General features: G+C 39.6%; 1 protein-coding gene across 1 annotated transcript in view; it reads left to right on the plus strand.

The window, feature by feature from the left end:
* SRGAP3 (SLIT-ROBO Rho GTPase activating protein 3) overlaps positions 1-21194 on the plus strand; it is a 207545-nt gene that overhangs the window by 179099 nt on the left and 7252 nt on the right. The window contains exons 16-21 of the mRNA XM_081318099.1: positions 1262-1367; positions 1611-1838; positions 8185-8264; positions 11489-11669; positions 15653-15802; positions 17164-17491. Coding sequence (XP_081174225.1) covers positions 1262-1367; positions 1611-1838; positions 8185-8264; positions 11489-11669; positions 15653-15802; positions 17164-17491 — 1073 coding nt within the window. The remainder of the gene's footprint in view (positions 1-1261; positions 1368-1610; positions 1839-8184; positions 8265-11488; positions 11670-15652; positions 15803-17163; positions 17492-21194) is intronic.

The raw sequence follows: 21194 nt of genomic DNA on the forward strand, positions 1-21194 counted from the left end.
AAAGAACCTCTGAAGCAACATTTGTCTGTAAATTATATCTAGTAAAGGTAGTTTATGACCATAATTAGCTCAGAATTACAGTCATAAGTCATGCTGATTATTAAGCAGGTCACCATGTGACTGCATCTGATTTTGTGACTTTTTTTTGCAGTGGTGGTTAAATAAACATCACAGTCGTTAAGTATATCCATTGTCTACAATGGATGTTTTTTGCCTGAAACTGGAAGTAAATGGCAATTTCTGACAAAAAAACAAAAACATTATAAATCACAGTCACCTGACTTGGGATGCTGCATACATTCAGGCCATTGCTGAACTTCCACAATTCAATCACGTGACCTCAGGGGGAGCATTGTGACTTCAAATCCAGGTCAGGGGTAGCCCTGGGGGAGGTCTGTCATAGCTTTGGTCACTAAGTGGTCAATTGTAAGTCAAGGACTACCTGTAGTGAGCAATAGAAGAAGTAGCACCATCCTCACCCTCTGCCCAATCAGTTTGTTTGCTTTGAAGATGAATTGCTGGACTTGGATCCAAACCTCTTTTGTTCAGCGTATGCTCGGTTCAAATGTTAATTTTGTCACCTAATAATGTAGTGAATGTATGAATGAATGAAACTTTATTGTCAAAGTACAACCATGTATACATTGAGATTGGCTGAGCCTCCCTTCGTGTCCCCACCACCACAACTCACAGTGACAACAAACCCACCATCTTGTTACACCATGTGAGCTAATTGCACAACACACTGGCCTCGCAAGTCAATCATACATAAAATTATAAAATTATTTCCCATTCAAGAGCCTAACAGCCCATGGATAAAAGCTGTTCTTCAGCCTGTTGGTACGGCTGGCTGTACTCCTTTATCTCCTACCCGATGGTAGGAGAGTAAAGAGGTACCGACCAGGGTGTGATCAAAACTCTTTTCAGTTCGGCTCTTGGATTGCTGTATCTTTATTTAGCAGTTTTTGAAATATTTTCTACTTGTTTGAGAAAGGGCAACTTGATGTACAAAGAGAAGTAAGTGCCTGTCTCACAGAATAGCAGATTGTTTTGTGAGGTTGACTCCCTGATTATTTGTCTTTGTAAGAAACCCAGTCAACAGATTTTCCTTGACTTGCTCTGTTATTATTTTTGTTGCTGTGAACTGCTTCAAGTCCAGGGTACACTAGACAAATGCAGGGATGTATGTACAAATAAATAAATAAATAAATAAATAAATGAGAGGTCGAATCTGAACACACGATTTATTTTTATGTTACAGAAATTGAAAACCCTGCTGAAAGAGTGCACCAGATCCAGCAAATCATTATCACTTTGCCACGAGCTGTCATCGTTGTAATGAGATACCTCTTTGCTTTCCTTAACCAGTGAGCATTTTCTTTAACTATTTACTTCGACTGGACCTGTAATACCCTTCCCTGGTCAATACTCTTCCCTTTCAGTGTTCTCTTTTTCCTCAGACCTAGCACTGGGCCAAAGGGAGGGGTGTCACTTGACCACCATTATTTGTAATAGTTGTCTTTTGCCCAGCTGGAGGAAATGCCTGTAGAGCACTATATGTGTAATACTTGAAGCTTGGTGTCATAGCTGTGGGTTACTTGTATTTGCAGCTTGTCGCAATACAGTGATGAGAACATGATGGATCCCTACAACCTAGCCATCTGCTTCGGACCCACTTTGATGCATATTCCAGATGGGCAGGATCCAGTGTCTTGCCAGGCTCATGTCAATGAGGTCATCAAAACCATCATCATCAATCATGAGGCCATCTTCCCTACCCTCAGGGAACTGGAAGGACCTGTTTATGAAAAATGCATGACTGGTGGGGAAGAGTACTGGTAAGAAACTTAGGAATGAAATATGTACATTTCGCATCTTAAGAAGGTTAGGAATTTCTTCTTTTTTAAGTATAGGATGCTTATTTCCGGTTTTCTTAATTTAAATAGTAAGATGATATAGGGTTATTTCTCTGCCCAGAGTGGAATGGATTGTTGTATATGTATGAAGTAGAAGGAATAATTATTTTTGTTTCTAAATCTCTTGGTTGCACAGGAAAATTTCAAATAACGTTGGGCTACTGGAGTGTAGGAATCCAAAGGAGGTTAGAGCCTAATTCATTTTTAGGTCCTTTAAGAACATAAATAGAGATTGCTTAGAACTAGTTTCACTCAATCCGACATTCTTCTTTCCATAGGGGAAAACCCAAATTCTTTCTTAATAGCCCATAATCATGGCATGAGTTGTATCTATAACTCCCTAGTGTCCTCATTCTCAATCAATTGATATTAGTTATGTTCTCAAAATGTGCAGTCCTCTCTTATTTTTTTTTTGAAGAAGCTACTTTCAATGATTTGCTTTTTAGTACTTGTGGTGTTGATTCCAGCAAGAAGAAATAGTGATCCAAATATATAAATTCATGTATAACACCATCAAGAGTTGTAATCTTTAGCACACATTCTGCTCATTTGGGGCATATTTTGATGCATGAGTAAGATTTGTTAAGACACAAGTAACAAGACTTTTTAGGCTAGAAACCACATTTTCTCCTTGTGTCCGCACTCTGGTGAGGACACCAAAGATGGGTTACTGTGGGCCATGTGTTTCCTAACTCTAGTTTAGACAGATTAAACATAATCCTCCTTTCATTTTATATCCATTAACCAGAGTCATCTTTTCCATCAGCTTTACATTATTTTGAACAAAAATTAGTATTTAAAGATAGTTTCCTGGCTATATGATACGTTGTCCTTAGGTGAGATCAGGTCTTTCTTTACTCTGTTGATTACAGCTGCCACAACTCTTACTGGTTGCAGTTCATGGGAGCTGAAGTCCAAAACATATAGAAGGTTGCCAAGGGATGGGTTAGATTTTAATTATTGGGTACAATCATGAAGTCAATGCTTGCATTAGAACAAACAGTGAAGGTTCTTAAAAGCATTTATTTTGTTTATTTTGTTCACTCTTGTTTAGCAGTTCATTGTCTTGATGGGCTTAGCAATTACACTAAACTGATAATTACTCCCAAAGCTAACAATTAGATCCTATACACGTCTACTCAGAAATAAGCCCAGTTGAGTTCAGTGGGACTTGCTCCCAGGTAAGTATATATGAATGAAACAGTGTTAGGGAGAAAAAAAACTGAAAAAGAACTGAAATATTTTAAAATGTAATGAAGCTAAGACCAACACCCCTAGCCTAAATGCCCATTTCCCCCCACAAATATTCCTTATTTTGGGTGGCACGGTGGCTCATCTGTTAAGACCCTGGGCTTGTCAGCTTGAAAGCCAGCAGCCCATGTTTGAGACATGAGCTCCATGCAATGGGGTGAGCTCCTGTCCTTGTCCCAGCTCCGGCCAAACTAGCAGTTTGAAAGTATACAAATGCAAGTAGATAAATAGGTACCACTTTGGTGAGAAGGTAGCAGCACTCTGTGACATCATGCTGGCCACATGACTGTGGAAATGTCTTCTCATTGAAACAAAGATGAGCTCTGCCCCCTATAGTCGGCAAAGACTCTTGGAGTAAAAATCCACAGGGACTCCTTTACCTTTACCTTTTATTACTTATTTTACCTCTCTACATAGCTCTGTATAACTATATAGGAATCTCAGAAACTCAATAAAATATCTGGAAAGGAGGAAATGATAAACCACTTTCATATTCTAGTATAGGCTTTCATGGCTCACGTCAATCAAGCAATGATGAGCTTTTTGGTTGAATCACTGTATTCTAGTTTTCTGATATCCTAATTAATCAGGACACCAGAAAACTAAATCATGGCCATTCATTCTGAAAGATCCTCACGACTTCCATGTTGTTGATAATAAAACTGTGTAAAGGTGTCCATGAAAGCATAAGGAGTTGATCATGACTTGAAGGAAACTTTACATGTAGTCATAGCTGCCAATTGTTTCAGATTCAATAAGTTTCCAGCACTTTTCCATGTAATCTTCTACAAGATCTTTGCCCCACTACCTCGGGCAACTTATAATTACTTTGCTTCAGAAGGCATCTTCTACCCTGGACTTCTCCCTTCTGGTTTCTATAGCAACAAAGAAGAACTTAAAATGGCTGCTCTTGAGAAGAAGGGCAGTCCTAAGTGGTGACAGAAGCCACTTAGAATGGTAGTAAAACTTTGTGTGAAAAAGCACAAAGCAGCCTTTTCTTAAAACAATTGTTAGCAGGAAAGAGAACAAATAACAGCAGGAGCAGATGGTGATGATAGCAATGACAGTTTGTCTCATGCTGTCTAGCTCCTACTTTTCAGGCACTAGTGCATTCTTAATAGGCTTTTGTGACAGACTAAAATCTAAGGAACAGATCAATGAAAGTCTGTTTCCATTAGATCTGTGATATAAAATGGGACAAGTCCACAAAGACTGTGTTTCCTATTATGTCAGCTTAAAATTTCTTCTCAAACACAAAACAGATGTTCCCCTCCTGCCAAGGTGGGAATGCGGCTAGCAGGCAATAGCTATGTCAGTTTCTTGGCACGAACCCATTAATCGATAATCAATCTTCTGCTACATAATTAGTACTTCAATTCTGGATAAATGGGAGAATGTAGGATTATGCCTTCAATCCTAATTTTCATTCCTTGAACAAATATATTAGAGACATTGCCATGAGACAAAAATATGTAAACGGAATAAACAATTTTCACCAAAATTATTTTAGACTTTTGTTTGAATTAGCTCTGATACCTTTAAAGAACCCTTTTTAATAATTGCACAAAATTTATTTATTTATTTATTTATTAATTTAATTTATATACCGCCCTTCTCTCAAGAGACTCAGGGCGGTGAACAGGGCAATACATAAAAATTAGATACAAAAGTTAAAATTAGATTATTAAAACATAATTAAACAATGCCCAGAGATAATACAAATTTAAAATTGAAGTCGTTAATAAAAATCCCACCCCGTCCCATCAGGCCAGGCCAGCTTGTTTAAAGAGATAGGTTTTAAGGTCGCGCCGGAAGGAGCGGAGATCGGGCGCCATCCGGAGCTCAACCGGAAGATGGTTCCATAAATCCGGTGCACCCACAGAGAACGCTCTCCCCCTGGGGGCCACCAGTCGGCATTCTTTGACCGGCGGCACCCTGAGGAGGCCCTCTCTGTGGGAGCGTACTGGGCGGAGGGAAGTTGACGCCGGCTGCAGGTGCTCCCCAAGGTATTCTGGACCCATGCCATGGAGGGCTTTGTAGGTCATTACCAACACCTTGAACCTCACCCGGAAGACAACTGGTAACCAATGCAGCTCGCGGAGCAGAGGTGTAACACGGGAGTATCGGGAGACTCCCAATACAACTCTCGCGGCTGCATTCTGTACCAGTTGGAGCCTCCGAGTGGTCTTCAAGGGTAGCCCCATGTAGAGAGCGTTGCAGTAATCAAGACGAGAGGTCACGAGCGCATGAGTGACCGTGCGCAAGGCATCCCGGTCTAGATAGGGCCGCAACTGGCGCACCAGGCGAACCTGGGCGAACGCCCCCCTAGTCACAGCTACAATATGATCTTCTAAGGAGAGTTGTGAGTCTAGGAGGACTCCCAAGTTGCGAGCCCTATCTACAGGAGGTAAAGACTCACCCCCCATAATGAGGGGTGGGATATCCTGAATATCCCGAGATGCCGGTACGCACAGCCACTCCGTCTTGTCAGGGTTGAGACGAAGCCTGTTCCTCCCCATCCAGACCCGGACCGCCTCCAGGCACCGGGACATCACGTCGAGGGCATCACTGGGGTGGTTTGGGGTCGAAATGAAAAGTTGGGTATCATCAGCATACTGATGATACCCAACTCCAAAACCACGAATGATCTCACCCAGCGGTTTCATGTAGATGTTGAACAGAAGGGGCGAGAGGACCGACCCCTGAGGGACTCCACAAGCGAGAGGCCTCGCGGTCGACCTCTGTCCTCCTGCCAACACCGACTGCGAGCGTCCCAGGAGATAGGAGGAGAACCACTGAAAAACCGTGCCTCCCACTCCCAATCCCCTGAGACGCCGCAGCAAGATACCATGGTCGATGGTATCGAAAGCCGCTGAGAGGTCTAATAGGACTAGAACAGAGGAGTATCCTCTGTCCCGAGCCCTCCAGAGATCATTCACCAGCGCGACCAATGCCGTCTCCGTGCTGTACCCGGGTCTGAAGCCCGATTGGTACGGGTCTAGATAATCCGCTTCATCCAGGACCAGAGGGAGCTGATGCGCCACCACACTCTCAACAACCTTCGCAAGAAAGCGAAGGTTGGAGACCGGACGAAAGTTATTCAAAACAGCCGGGTCCAAGGCAGGCTTCTTGAGGAGAGGTCTCACCACTGCCTCTTTCAAGGTGGCGGGAAAACTACCCTCACTCAGAGAAGCAGATATAACCGCCTGGAACCAGCCTCGTGTCCCCTCCCGGGCTGCATAAACCAGCCAGGAAGGGCACGGGTCCAATAAACAGGACAATAGAAGGGCACGGGTCCAAAAATACAGGACAATAGAAACTAGGGTCTAGGGCAGCTCGCCATGGCCATTTCACCACGGCTAACCCACCATGTCCATTTTGCCACAGTCATCTTGCCGTGAGACACCTTGCCATGGACCATTCCATGCGGGATAACTCAACACAATAAATGCTATCCACCACTGCTTCTTTGACATTATTTCCATTTTTGTCAGTGGAAACAGTGGCAGATAACATTTATTGTGTTGAGTTATCCCACATGGAATTGTCCCATGGCAAGATGACCCTGGTGGGTTGACCATGGTGAGTTGACTACTACGAGACGGCTGTGGTGAGATGGCCATGATGAGTTGTTCCATTTCATAGGAACCGGGCCCATTTCTACTGCAAGATGAGGGAAGCTCTTTAATTCACTTGGAGCAGAACTGTTCTGTACCAGCCTGCTACCGGCCTTGCAGAAAAGGCAACCCCTTTATAAACAGCAAGAGGCTGGAATACGTCTGCCAAATTTATTACAAAAACAAACAAAACACATACCAAGATACAGGAGCTTTGAAACACTATCGGAGCGGTTGCTTTCAGCAAACCAGCCCTCCCTAAACATTCCCTTTATAAAGAGTTCAGGGCGTGGCCTCTCTTTGCCTCCTTCCGAGAAGTCCCACAGCCTTCCTCTGCTTGCTCCTACTTGACTGCCTCCTGCGTCGGGCGTCCTTGAACAGGGCCAGCTGTGGGTCATCTTCATCCACACTGTCAGGCTCACACAGCTGGGTCTCCATGGTGACCAAGTGGGAGGGGCCTGCCTGAGGGCTATCATCAGCAAGATCTTCAACACCCCCCTCCTCCTCTGAGTCGTCGTCCGACCCAACTGCCGAACCCACAGGCTGACCCTGAATCACAACAAGAACAAATAAACTGATGCCTGTCCTTTACTATCCACAACTGTTTAATGAAGAGCTCTTACCAATCACTTTGAACTGGAGTATGTTGCAACAGCCCTTTTCTTCATGATCAAAACCCTTGTCGTTTAGATGCTGCCATCAGGTGCCACTACTGTCAGACATCAATCAACTCTTATGCATGTGCTTATTTCTGAGAACTATATATTTTTTCAACAAGGCATTCGGCTTACCACAGTTGGGGAAAAAATTGAAAACATTTTTCCCCCATGGCAATTAAGTCATGACAGCATAAACAGAGCTGTCTGGCATTTTCAGAACTCACCCAACTATGCCAATGTTTGTGTCATTTCTAGTGAAGCATAATGGGCAAGATGGTATTATATTTGGCTACTGGTAGTGCCACCCATCATCGTTGTTGTGTTGCTACAAAGAAAACTGTTCAAGTGGGCTCCTCTTTCTATGTGGAGAAAGAATGATAGGAGGAGCTGTAAACAGCAGGATATTTATTCAACAATGCAGGTGCAATGGAAGTAGAAATGTAGTAGGAGATTTGCTGAAGGTAAAATGGTATTGCAAACTAATCCTAGTACGATTCATATTTATTTAAGATATTCTTTTGAATATTTCTTAAAATAAAAACATTCTCATGGGTATGCAGACCAGTATTGCAGATTTTTTTTATAAAGTCTTGAGGTGTTCCAATTTTGCAATTCTGAAATTGTTCAGTGCAAATTGTAGTTTCCTGCATTTACTTGTTAGTAAGGAGTTCACATCTCTTTTCCCTTCTATCCCCATTTTAAAAACCTCAGTGCATTTATTTATCCCACTTTTGATTCCAGTGACAGCCCACACAGTGAACCGGGCACTATTGATGAAGGAGATCATGACAATGGCACAGAGCCACACACCAGTGATGAAGGTGAGTGTAGAAACAAGCCATGGACAATTGTGTCTACGAAAAGCTACCAACATTTACATGGTGTAATGCTAATGTGCATTTAATAACTAACCTAATTTCCCTAGATTAACATAGGGCTGTTTGCAGGGGAGGATGTCTCTCTCTGTTTGAGACTGCCAGTAGGAACTAATAAAATGCCTTGAAATATGTGTAATTGAAGTAGGCCCATGGGAGTTTTCCACTGCTGTCACAATTACATTCCAAGGCTATATGGAAGTTATTCTGACAGCCTGTTTAATAAGTTAAAATTCTGTTCTTCTACTTGACATGAAAGTGACGCCTCCAGTTTGATTGTTATTTTATGTAGTTCCAGTTTTATGGTAAGAAAAGGAAATGGGAAAATGTTTTTTGAAAAAAAGTCTTGAGTATCGAGGATATCTACAACTTATATTTCCAGTTTTTAATATGTTTCCCAGGAAGAAAAGGATGAAAAACAATCTTTAAATGTAGGGAAAGATATAACTGACAGCATTTTGAAACTGTGTGTCAGTTCATAAGTATAAGATTTCTCGGTCAAACATACTGTAACTGTACAGTCTAATCCTTTGTTTCCTGGATTTATTTGAACTATGATATAAAGGTAGTGAGGGTTATTATCATAATTATGTCCATAATACTAGTATGGTGATGACATTCCCCAAACCTATGGTCTTGAGAACTTTAGGAGAATTGGCAAACTTGAAGATAGCACAGGACTTTATGGCCACCATGACAGCCATGGACATATTGTTGGGATGAGACGCCTGTACATTAGATTCATGTCCCTCAGAATTAGTTATGGTTTCCAGAGGGGGGCATACAAGTAGGTCCATGTAGTAATAAATGCCTCTTTGAGAGAGGAGTTGGCTCTCGTGAGGCATCCTTGGATTCAAGTGATGGGGACAATTTGTTCTAGAGTCTCCAACCTTCTTTTTTTTTTTTAGGAAAGAATATTGAGAAGGTAGTTGGTATCCAGTTTTAAGGGTCCTGGGAAATGCAGATTTTCCTAACCCTTTTCACTCAGACTTCAAACTGAGGTATAGCATTGAGTTGGCTTTGGCTGCACTTGTCAATGATCTGTGCTAACTTTGAAATAGGTTTCATGAATATATCCTGGCTCTTCTTGATCTCTCAGTGGCCTTCAAACCCATCGATCAGTTGAGAGAGTTGGAATATAGAGCGCCATTTTGTGGTGGTTCTGCTTTCTCCAAGGCTGGTTCCAGCTAGTGCTGGAGCAATAAAGCCCTTAGGTCCTTGCTCTGTTGGGTGCCTCAGGTTCTACCTTCTCTTTCCTCCTTTTTAATACCTACATAAAGCTGCTGCGTTAGGTCATCTCCCCTCACATCATTGAACAGAGTGGGAAATAATAATATACTGGTATCAATTAAACATTTTTTGGCACATCTTTCCCTGCCTCAGAAGAATTATTTTAAGTTGAAAAATTTATATAAGATTAAATGACAAAAACCTGAGGAATACAGTTCTATTCCCTCAATTCATGTAATATGTCCATTTACTTTTTTATGCTAACTTTCAGAACACATTTTTTCTGTATCTGCACATTTAGTATAGCTATTTGATCACATCCCCCCTCACACACATTGATTTGGACACCGTTGTTAAGTAATATGCCTAGAAGCAAATCTTGGCTTATTTTGTAATTTAGGGAACCTTGTTACAGAGCCCTGTATTTTACTTAAACTTAGCATGCCTCTGTTTCATTTGTTTTTATGGCTTTTAGTTCCAATAATTCTTTCTCTTTAGTGATGCAAATATCCAAATCCAGTACTTTACCAGTACATGTTATGGGAAAATTGACATAATTGTTTGTTGGAACTAAGGGCATAAGAGGAGAAAAGGATAAGTCAGCTAATTGAAGATGAATGTTTGAAAGGAGCAGGGTGATGTCCACCTTCATTTTTCAGTGTTGGTGACAAACAGCCTTTCTTGACTGAAAAAGTTGAAGCAAGGAAACTTCCATTTAGGCAATTTTATGCCTGAATGGTTATGTTAATAGTTTTGATTGGAGTTTCTGGATGATTAACCATAACACAAGCATGGAGAGGAAGAGCTGTTTTATTTTAAGAATTTATATAACCCCTCTGAGTCTAATTCCACATATCTGGTTCAGTGTACTGATGAGGACTTAGATATTTTATCTAGATTGTGTGGCTATTTTTGGAAGCCATCTTGAGACTATATATTACTACTAAATGTTGTTTCATTTGAATCACACAAAGGCACGTGGTGTAAGATAACCTTTCCCAGATGCTGCTCTTCATACATTCAGGGTTACAATCCCCATTATGTCTAGCTGATGTTAAAGAGCATTTTAACAGAAAATGTAGAGACAAAGCTAATCTAGATTGAGGGCTCTTTCTCAATATTACTGTACCAAGATGGTAATTTATGAAATCTGTTTCTGAATTGCTTTCTGCCTTTAATTAGACAAGAACATTAAAATTGTTCTACTGGATCTGATTAAGGTTCATGTTATTCAGCATTCTGGTTTGAATGGCAGACAGCCAGGAGTTTATTAAAAAGGTAATAATACCTAGTACATCAAACTGTTTATTGCTAGCATTGGATATCCTGTGTAAATTTCTTCTGGCTATGGAGATATATTTTGGAGGCTAGGTCTAATGGCATCAATAGAGGTAAACTCATAAACCTAAGTATTTTTCATTTTTAAGCTACTTTTGGCTGGAAATAGACTATAGCTTTTAAAAAGAGATAGTCTGAAAGAGAATACATACGCTTCTCCCATTTTTGCTTCCGATAAACAGGTTTTGTTAGAAATTCACCAGAAGTAATGTTTGATTTGGTTAATTATGTGCTGCCAAGTTGGGGTCAAATCACAACTTTGTCTCTTGAGGGATTTAAGCTAACTTCATACTTCCTGGCATCTCTAAGATTCCCCCCTCCCATTTATCAAAATATAGGGTATCTTGTCCCATCTGTCAGCTATTACCCTTTCCTTCTTTCACACTTGCACTTAAGTTACTATAATGGTACCTTAACGTTAAGATGACAATATTCTATTTCCTAGGGAAAGTAGCAAAAGTATCTTTCACAGAAATATCTTTAGATAAGAAACATTCATGCTATTGCAGGAATACCTTACTGCATTAAACAAACTATAGTGAGTTTTAATCAATTTTCTGTAATTGGATCTTTCTTCTACTGCTGTTCACCCAACTTTGTAGAAGTGGAACAGATTGAAGCTATTGCCAAGTTTGACTATACTGGGCGATCCCCACGTGAGTTATCCTTCAAAAAAGGAGCTTCTCTTCTCTTGTACCATCGGGCATCAGAAGACTGGTGGGAAGGTCGCCATAATGGCATAGACGGCCTCATACCACATCAATATATTGTGGTACAAGACATGTAAGTAAAAATTTTACAGTACAGCAGTTTGTATTCAGTAAAAAAGATGGACTATATGAGGTACTGTTGTTGCTCTTCTAAGGAAAATGGGAAATTGATATATCATTTATGACTTTTGCTTGAGTTGAGCTATTACTGTGATTTTATATGTTGATTTTCTTCTTTCCTTATCTTTCTCCCCAACATTTACATGTTTGTTTGCTATAAGCTGCATTTCAGGCAAAGCAACTATCTCACTTCTTGAACTACTAGACAATCTGGGACCCATTAGGTCATCCTTACCTAAACAAAAAAGCAGAGTGACCATGGGTGGGCAAAAAAAGCAGTGGGAGTGGGCTGTCTATGGAGATTCTCAGTCATCCAGATCATGGTTGTCTCCAAGTTGCTTTTTCAAGAAGCAACTGGACTTTCTTGTTTTTCTTGAAGGCGTTTCGCTTCTCATCCAAAAAGCTCCTTCAGCTCCGAAGCTTCTTGCATGAAGTGGAACGTCTTCAAAGAAAAACAAAGTCCAGTTGCCTCTTGAAAATGCACCTTTGAGACAGTGGGAATGGGAGTCACTTCTTGTGAGCTTCCCCATTGACATTATTTGTGGGAAGCTGGCAGGGAGCTTGTAAATCACTCCTTCTCCCTCCTTGACTGACCTGCAGAACTGCTTGCCAGTTTGCTGGGGGGAAGAACAAAGAGAGCTGTGGACCACAAGGAAAATTGTTCCTCTCCCCATCCCATGTATCCCAAGGACTTATTCCCTCCAAGGAGGAAGAGGGCTCACCTGTTGACCACGAGTGTATCTAGCTAGCTTTATCTTGCCATCAGATATTTGACTTGCTCCCTTGTCCTTCCCTCACCCACCCACCACTTTTAAGAGATTTCAAATTTTGGCTTCAGTTCCAAAGCAGCCAATCCAATAGAGTGCAGATGCCACATAGAGGTGGCAAAGAGAGTGGGGGTTTGGCTGGCCCATCTCCCCTTATGCTATACAACCTAGGGGTTTCTGGGAAGTGTAGTCAGAAAGCATGGTATGCCCTAAGCAGCCACAACTTTCCTAAACTTCATTCCAACATAAGTCTGTAAATTAGCCCATTGAGTTACCATGGTTCAATAAGTGTTGCCCTATACCTTGCAGTTTTACCCAGCTGAAGGTTTCAATCAAACAGACCTGAGAATTTTAGTAGTATATAGATATGCAAATATAAAAGATCAGAACTAGCAGCAGTTGTGCAATTAGCTCACATGGTGTAACAAGATGGTGGATTTGTTGTCACTGTGAGTTGTGGTGGGGGGCACAAAGGGAGGCTCAGCCAATCTCAATGTATACGTGGTTGTATTTTGACAATAAAGGTTCATTCAGAAGCACTAAAGTTATAGACTACATTGTGTTTTGTTAAAAGAGGATTTAAAAGGTTTGATGTTAGGTACAGCGAGCTTTATCTGAAAATAACAAAAATATATCTGGGACAAATATATCTGCAAGTTATAAAAGTAATTAGTATCAGCATTAGTATACTTCAAGTGGTTTTCAGTACAAATCAACCTACTCAAAAAATAGAACAAAAAAGTCTAGAGAAAACAATTATCCTACAGGATATTTTCACATCTGTTTTGTAACTACAATACTTTTAAAAATTTTAGAATTAATTTTTAGATGCTTTTCATTTAAATGCCATCTAGTATGAATAGCTAGTACCCTCCCTGCATCATCTTAAAGACAGTTGCTTTCCTGTCCCTTTGTCTTTAAAAATAAGATTGGGGGTAAAATTAGAGAATTTATCCAGTCTGATGGCTGTACCATGCTTTCTTTCAGAGGCATTCCAAAGGCAAATGGATGTAGCCAATTTTCATGAATTTATTCATTTTGTAAAACTGCGCTTCTCAACAAGTGAGACTGGGCAATTATACAGATTAATAAATTAATATTTTTCATTTGTTTTAATGTTTCAATGTGTATTTTTTACTGTTGCAACTGCCTCTAGTAATAAAGGAAAATATTGCTGTTTCTGCTATTTCTAACAGGAGGAGGAAAAGGGGACTAATTGGAGTGGCTAGAGCCAAGGCTTGAGGAAATGTGTTTGTTTGTATGCTGTCCATTTTGCTTCTGGATGCCTTTCAAATTATAAAAAATTGGTAAAGAGTTTTTAAAAGAGGTAAAATAGGTGGCTTAAGCTAGTGCAGACCTGGAGGCATCCCTCTTCCCCTTAGCCTTCACCAAGGGAGGGAGGGAGGGAGGGAGGGAGGGAGGAAGGAAGGAAGAAAAGAAAGAAGAAAAGAAAGAAAGAAAGAAAGAAAGAAAGAAAGAAAGAAAGAAAGAAAGAGAAAATCAATAGAGGTAGAGATAATATTCTCACTGGAGGCTTTACTGCTTTATTGTGTGTGTATGTGTATGCGGAAGATGGAGCTCACCTTCTAGACATCCATGGCGGCTGCGTCGGCAAACTGAAAGCCTCTAGGGCCAGGCCATCTTTTTTATTTGCATCGCAATGGATAGTTTTAGATTCCAAAACCTTCATGGAAATTGTTATGCCCACGTGACGGAATTAGAACTTAATGTAAAGCTCAGGTCTTTATATTTTTCTAGATTATTACCGTGATCCGATGGCATCAAATCTGATATATTCTGATACCTAGAGTAACCAGATAGGATCACATACTCAAGTGGTAATGAAATATAACATGTCGTCAGGACCAAATATAATTTCTGCTCTCTGCTCTTCAGAATTTCTTCTAATTTTGTAGGCAAGAATTCTAATTATGTAACAAGAAGTTCTAAAGCAAATTTCCCGTTTTGGAAGCTGGGTTGGCTGGGGCTCAGTGGAGTTGAAATTCAATGAAGCTTGAAGGCTCTGTGTTATTTCCCCCCCCCCCCACACACACACACATGTACAGATCCTAGGCATGGGCTACTAATTGTGAAGATGAGAAATGACAAACTGTGTGTTAGGATGTCAGAACACAAACCCCAGCATTTCCTGTATGAGTCATTGCAACATCATTTCGTCATCTATTTCATCACTTGATCCTCAGTTATCCCTCCCAAAATGCTTGTGATTCAGATGATCTGTGTGGACACATTGTTGACAAATGGTTCCATTGTTGACTGCTAACCCTCTTAATATTTAAAACAGGGTTTGTTAGTATGATACAGCCAGTTGAATCTTTTTTTTTTTTTAGAAAAAGCATCATTCACTGAAATATGAAAAATATTTGTGTAATGACAGCTGTGGAAGCCTTTTCTTTGAAAGAGCTAAGGAAGATTTTCCTTAACAATGCTCCAATCCTATAAGACACAGTATGTAAACATTGTTGGCATCCAGCCATAAGAAAAGAGGAGACTTACGGATGAGGTGAAAAAGAAAACTACGTTTAAACCTGTATACTGTGCACAGGGATTTATGTAAAGTTTTCAGACATGAGCGGGCAACAGGGTAGAAACCCAAACTTTTCTGAAATCACTGATATATCTCCAAATAATCAACTAGAATCATAGCATTGTCCATTGATTCATTGTTCTCACTGTCAGGAAATTTCTTCTTACTTACAGATTGGACCACTCTTTTAATGAGTTCCACCCATTCCACTTTTTGTCCTGCTTTCTGGTGCCTTAGAGAATAAGTTGATCCCCTCTTATCTGTGACAGCCTTTCAAGTACTGGAAGACCTTATGTTACCCCTTATCCTTCTCTTTGTTAGGCTAGCCCAGGGGTAGGCAACCTCGGCTCTTTTATGACTCATGGACTTCAACTCCCAGAATTCCTGAGTCAGCATAGCTGACTCAGGAATTCTGGGAGTTGAAGTCCATGAGTCATAAAAGAGCCAAGGTTGCCTACCCCTAGGCTAGACCTACCTAGTTCTCTTAACTGTTTATTGCACAGGTTAACCACAGTACATCCATCGGTATTTTACCAACCTGCTGGCACAAATTAATAAGTTTTTCCCTCCTTAGGTATGAAGCAATAAGCCCAGCCTAACAGAGGTTTCTGTTGTTCACAGGGATGATGCCTTTTCCGACAGCCTTAGTCAGAAGGCAGATAGTGAAGCAAGCAGTGGACCTCTGCTGGATGATAAAGCCTCATCAAAGAATGACATTCAGTCTCCAACAGATCATATCCCAGACTATGGATTTGGAGGAGTAATGGGACGGTAAAATAAATAAATAAATAAATAAATTCTCATTGGGATACAATTATCTCTCTTCCCCATTCTTTTCTGGCTACAGGCAAGACAATCTGAATGCATAGATTGTAGAAAAGTTGTGAGATGACTTGCACAGTTAATGTCACGTTTAACCTGGAAGAAGCATGTATATTGATTTATTTCACTATGCCCACTACAAATCAATAGACTCTAGGTTGCTTATTATAGTGTCAGCAACACAAATATTTTTTTTAAAAAACTATCACAATAAACATTATTAAAACTATTAGCACCTGCAAAAACATTAAATTCCAAAAATGTAGTGAAGAATTATAGTAGCCATTGTTTTGTAAAGGCAAGAGGTTGAGCCACAGGGTTCAAGCCATTCTATAACGCTATAGCAGCCATTGAAAAGACTTGTTTCTTCTTCGCTCTCATATTGTAACTTCTTCAGAGGCAGGGATATGAGGCATGTCATCCTGATTTGATCATGGAGGGTAAAAAAAAGAAGAAGAAGAAATCTTCTAAGAACAGACTGTATGTTCCAAAAGTAGCCTGTACCAGTCCCTGCAGGCATTTGTAGACCATAACCAGAACTTTGAACTATACCTGGAAAAAAAAGGCAACCAATGCAGTGCCCACAGTACAGGTGTAATTCTGTTAAAACAGTTCCTGCCTCTTGCAGTCATTAGCTAACCTATCATATACTAGCAGAAATTTCAATTTATCTTCAGAAGGAACCACTCTTAGAGCTTATGGCAGGAATGCAGCTTGGAAGTAACAAGGGCAAGATTCATATGGCCAGGGATCTCTGTTCCACATAATAGTAGCACTGGCACACCAGACAGAGTGGAGTGAAGACATCCCTGATCATGGACTCTATCTGATTAACAAGCAGAAGCCATGAAGACAGAATTTCCAGATTACAGACCTGTTCTTTCAGAAGAAGTGTGAGTTCCTCTGTAGCTAACCTGCAGCTGATAATAAACCAGACAATTTCTGGTCAAACAGTAACTTTTGTTTTTTTGAAAATCAGTCTAAGCTTCTTTCATCCCATCTGTTCCCTAAGAGCCTAGATAGTGAGTAAAAAAAATCAGCATAGGTCAGGATAAGAAATGTGCATTACCTGTTTACTGATGACCCATTACCTTTGAAATAATAGAAGATATCCCAGCAGTTTCAAATATCCAGATGTTAAAGAATGTAAGGGAGAGCTCTGTACTAGCCCACATAGGAAGAATCAGAGGTTTGATTCTTCAACTTGACATTTCAAGGCAGTCGCTACAACCCCCTCTATGGAACAGCTATGAACATTTAGCTGAATATGCAGCAATGATTTCACAAGCATTGTTGGTCTTATTTTCCAGGGTGAGGTTAAGATCTGATGGAGCAGCAATCCCTCGCCGTCGAAGTGGGGGTGACACACATAGCCCCCCAAGAGGTTTTGGTCCAGGAATAGATACTCCTCCTCGAGCAGCAGCGTGTCCTAGCAGCCCTCACCTGCTGCCGTTGAACAGAGGCAGGATCGAAAGTCCAGAAAAACGTAGGATGGCAACGTTTGGAAGTTCTGGCAGTATCAATTATCCAGATAGAAAGACATTGAGTGATGGCCATCAGCTGAGGTCTACTTGTAGCTCAACTCGGCATAGTAGTCTTGGCGACCAGAAATCACTAGAAACTGAAGCACTGGCAGAGGTAAGAAGAGGGTTCTGTAGAAACTGCATGTTATAGAAATGTTAAGACACATCAGATATTTTGGAATGCATTTCAAAAAATTAAATCTGTAATGGCTTGGTTTAAGGGTTATTTGTTTCTGAACTCAAAGGATGTGCATCAAGAATTTTCCAACATCAGTCTGTTCATTACTTATGACAGGGGTCCCCAACCTCTGGGCTGTAGCCCACTACTGGGCTTGCGGGTGTTTTGAACTGGGTCTCGGAAGGTATGGGCAAGTGGCAGACAAGTGCATGCATCCCCACTTGTGTGAGCAGCAGGCAAGTGTGTCTGTGCTCCTGGTTAATATTTGGATGGACTGATTTGATCCTGATTTGAATCAGAAAATGCCAGTTCTATAGGTTAGACCAGGGGTGTCAAACTCGCTGTGTCACGTGACATGTCGTGATGTATCACGACTTTTTTCCCCTTGCCGGAGTTGGGGTGGAAGTGGCATCCATGTAACACATCCGGCCCATGGGCCGGCAGTTTGGGAGTTTTTTGTTTTTGTTTTTTTTTAAAAAACCTCTCTGAAGAAAGTACAATATCTCCATGAAGTCACCTAGAATTGGGCCAAACACAAAGGATATTCTCTCTATCGCATATGTGAAAAACAATCAACCAACAGGCTGTGCAGATATATCGTGGTCAAAAGGTTTTCTAACTCAAACATTTTTCTTTATATATCAGAAGATTGCTGATTTACATTCAGGAGGATAAATGGCAGAGAGAAATAATCTTTGCTGAGGGCTTTTAAAAATCTGAAATAGCAAGTAAGCCTTTTAGTAGAATTTAGTAGAATTTATGGACTAAACATAGAATAAATGGCCGTATATGTGCAGGTTCAGCTGAGTGTCTCTTTTCTTTTAGCTGCATGGACCTGTTGATTTTCAGGCTGACATCTTTCAACCTTTTTTGTGTGGGTTGTTGATTGATTAGGCTCTCACTTCCTAGCTTTTTGCTTAGTACTATGACATTTCCCACTACAGAAAACCTAATGGATAGTGCTGTTGCATTTTTTTTAAACAAAGCCTCTGGTGATTTGTAGACCACTGGATTTAGTCTTAGTACTAAGTGCCATTTTCTTTTTATAGGGAAAAGGGAGCTTTTCCCCCATTTAATTTACACAGCAGTAAGCATTTCATGCATACAACTAGGACACTTTCCAAAGCTCTAAAAATCGTTTAAACAAAAATTGGTAATTGTTTGTGTAGGCTGCTTCTTCTAAAGTTAGCAGGGAAGCAAGCTGAGAAGCAATTACAAACCAAGCGTTTCAAAATTCTGTAACAAGGTAGTACAACTCCAGAGAAAGGGGTGATTCTTCTAACTTCTTATCTTTATAATAAAACATGACATAAAGAGCCTTTTATTAATTAGCAGGAAAAAGTACTAAAATATACATGGGAAGGAAGTGCTATAATGTTAAAGAAAAGGAGCAGAGTAACAAATGGTTAGCTAAGAACTGTGAACAGTAGAGAAAAACAAAAATATAATTGAAAAGAAATGTGAAAAGAGAGCTTCCATATTAATTTCTGTATAAATGCATAATAATTTCTGGAGAGCAGATCATCCTAATGAATCCCACCCTGGCATTTTTTGATTCACAATTCTTTGGAGCCCAAAAGGTTTAGGAAGATCGGAATTAGACTATCTTAGTTAAATTGGCATTTTTAATAGTTTCTCACTGATATTTATTTTATTTATTTATTTAATTAATTAAATTTTTATACCGCCCTTCTCCCGAAGGACTCAGGGCGGTGAACAGGGAGCGCAACCTGATATTCTAAATCGCGTATAGCATTTCACTGAATTCAACTATTCTAGGGTGCAGATCATGCATAGTCTTGAAAATAAATTCTGCTAAGGTTGGCAGCATTTCATTCTCAGCAAGCCTACATAGGGATGGATTCATAAAACTATTCTAAAAGGCCAGTCCTACCAATGACCTTTCCCAAAATTATATAAAACGTATCTTGAGCATTTTGTTCAAGTGAATATTACAGAAATGAGAATAGTGATTCATTGTGACATACACATAGTTAAATATCACATACATTTGTGGGTTATGGTTTAGTAAAGACTGTTCAGGAAAGGGATGTTTGAGCTAGGTGTAAATGTCAACCTAGTGTGCAACAGCTGTTAAACAAAAAAAGCACAGGGCAAAGATACCAGTTCCATGGCAGGAACAGTTCGGGAGGGGGCTAAAAATAAAACTGCCAATCTGTAATGTCATTATAGAAATGTACGATACACTGCATTTGGAGTTCCATTTTGGCCCCAGGAAGTGAACTATAGAACTGGAGAGTTGCAGAAAAGAATGACCAGAATGATTGACTGATTATGTGCTAACAAGTTAGTGTTGACTCTAATACAGAGACACACTTCCTATCTGACTGCCTGCTCCTAACTTTCGGGTCTTCCAATGGTGCATTCTTTTCTGCTGTGACCTCCAAGGTCCCTTCCAACTTTATTATTATTATTATTATTATTATTATTATTATTATTATTATTATTATTATTATTATTATTATTATTATTATTATTATTATTATTAATCTATCCTGCCGCTTGTCATTGTCTGCTTCTCTTTCCTTCCACCTTCTTCAGAGAGCTACATAAGTCTTTGCATAATGTGTCCAAAGTATGGTAATGTGAGCCTGGTCATTTTTGCCTCAAGAGGAATTGTTCAATCCATTTGTTTGTTTTTTTGGCTGTCCATAATATCTTTAGGAGTCTTTTTCAACACTAAGGTTCAAAAGCATCAATATTCTCCTTATCCTGCTTCTTCAAAGTTCACTTTTCGCTTCCCTAGAATGCCAGAGGGAATACTATGGCTTGCACTATCCCAGTTTTCATAAACATATAAATCCATCATGGCATCGTAATATCTTTCCCAAGCTCTTCACCGTTGCTCTACCAAATGCTAATCTATGCCATATTGTTTGACTGCTTGTTCTTTCATTATTGATCGTAAAAGGTAGAAGCAATCTTATCACTTTAGTATTTTAATTATAAAGTCTAGCCAGAATGATTGGTAGGGTTAAAAAAATGTATCGTACAAGCAAAAGTCTCTTTAGAATAAATTGAATATAGGTAAGAGGACTCAGGGTGTACAAAATGAGATGCGGGGTAGGACAAATCACAGTGTTAGAATTTAATGAAATATGAGAAGAATGAGGACAGACGAAAGAATCGCATAACAAAAAGCCGTCACTATATATCTATGCACAGTAGAGTTTTCCTTAATAAACAGCGTCAGTCACAATTCAAGTCTGAATTTTTTAAGTGGTGCTATATGTTGGTTTTATCTGTTGAAAGTGATGCAATCCATTATTCATAAGTTGCTGTCAAAGTTTATCTGTCAAATCTAATCCTGATTTTTATATATATAGTGTATGTGTGTGCGTGCATATATACACATCATATATATATATATATATATATATATATATATATATATATATATATATATATATATATATATATATATATATATATATATATATATATATATATATATATATATATGATGTGTATATATATGATGTGTATATATGTATATATATGTGTATATATGTATATACAGTATATGATGTATGTATATGTATCTATGTATACATATATGATGTATATATATGTATCTATGTGTTTATACTCATACAAAAACACAAAAACTTTCTTTAAA

This window comes from Vipera berus, assembly GCF_964194415.1.
Source record: "Vipera berus genome assembly, chromosome: 2".
Lineage (NCBI taxonomy): Eukaryota > Metazoa > Chordata > Lepidosauria > Squamata > Viperidae > Vipera > Vipera berus.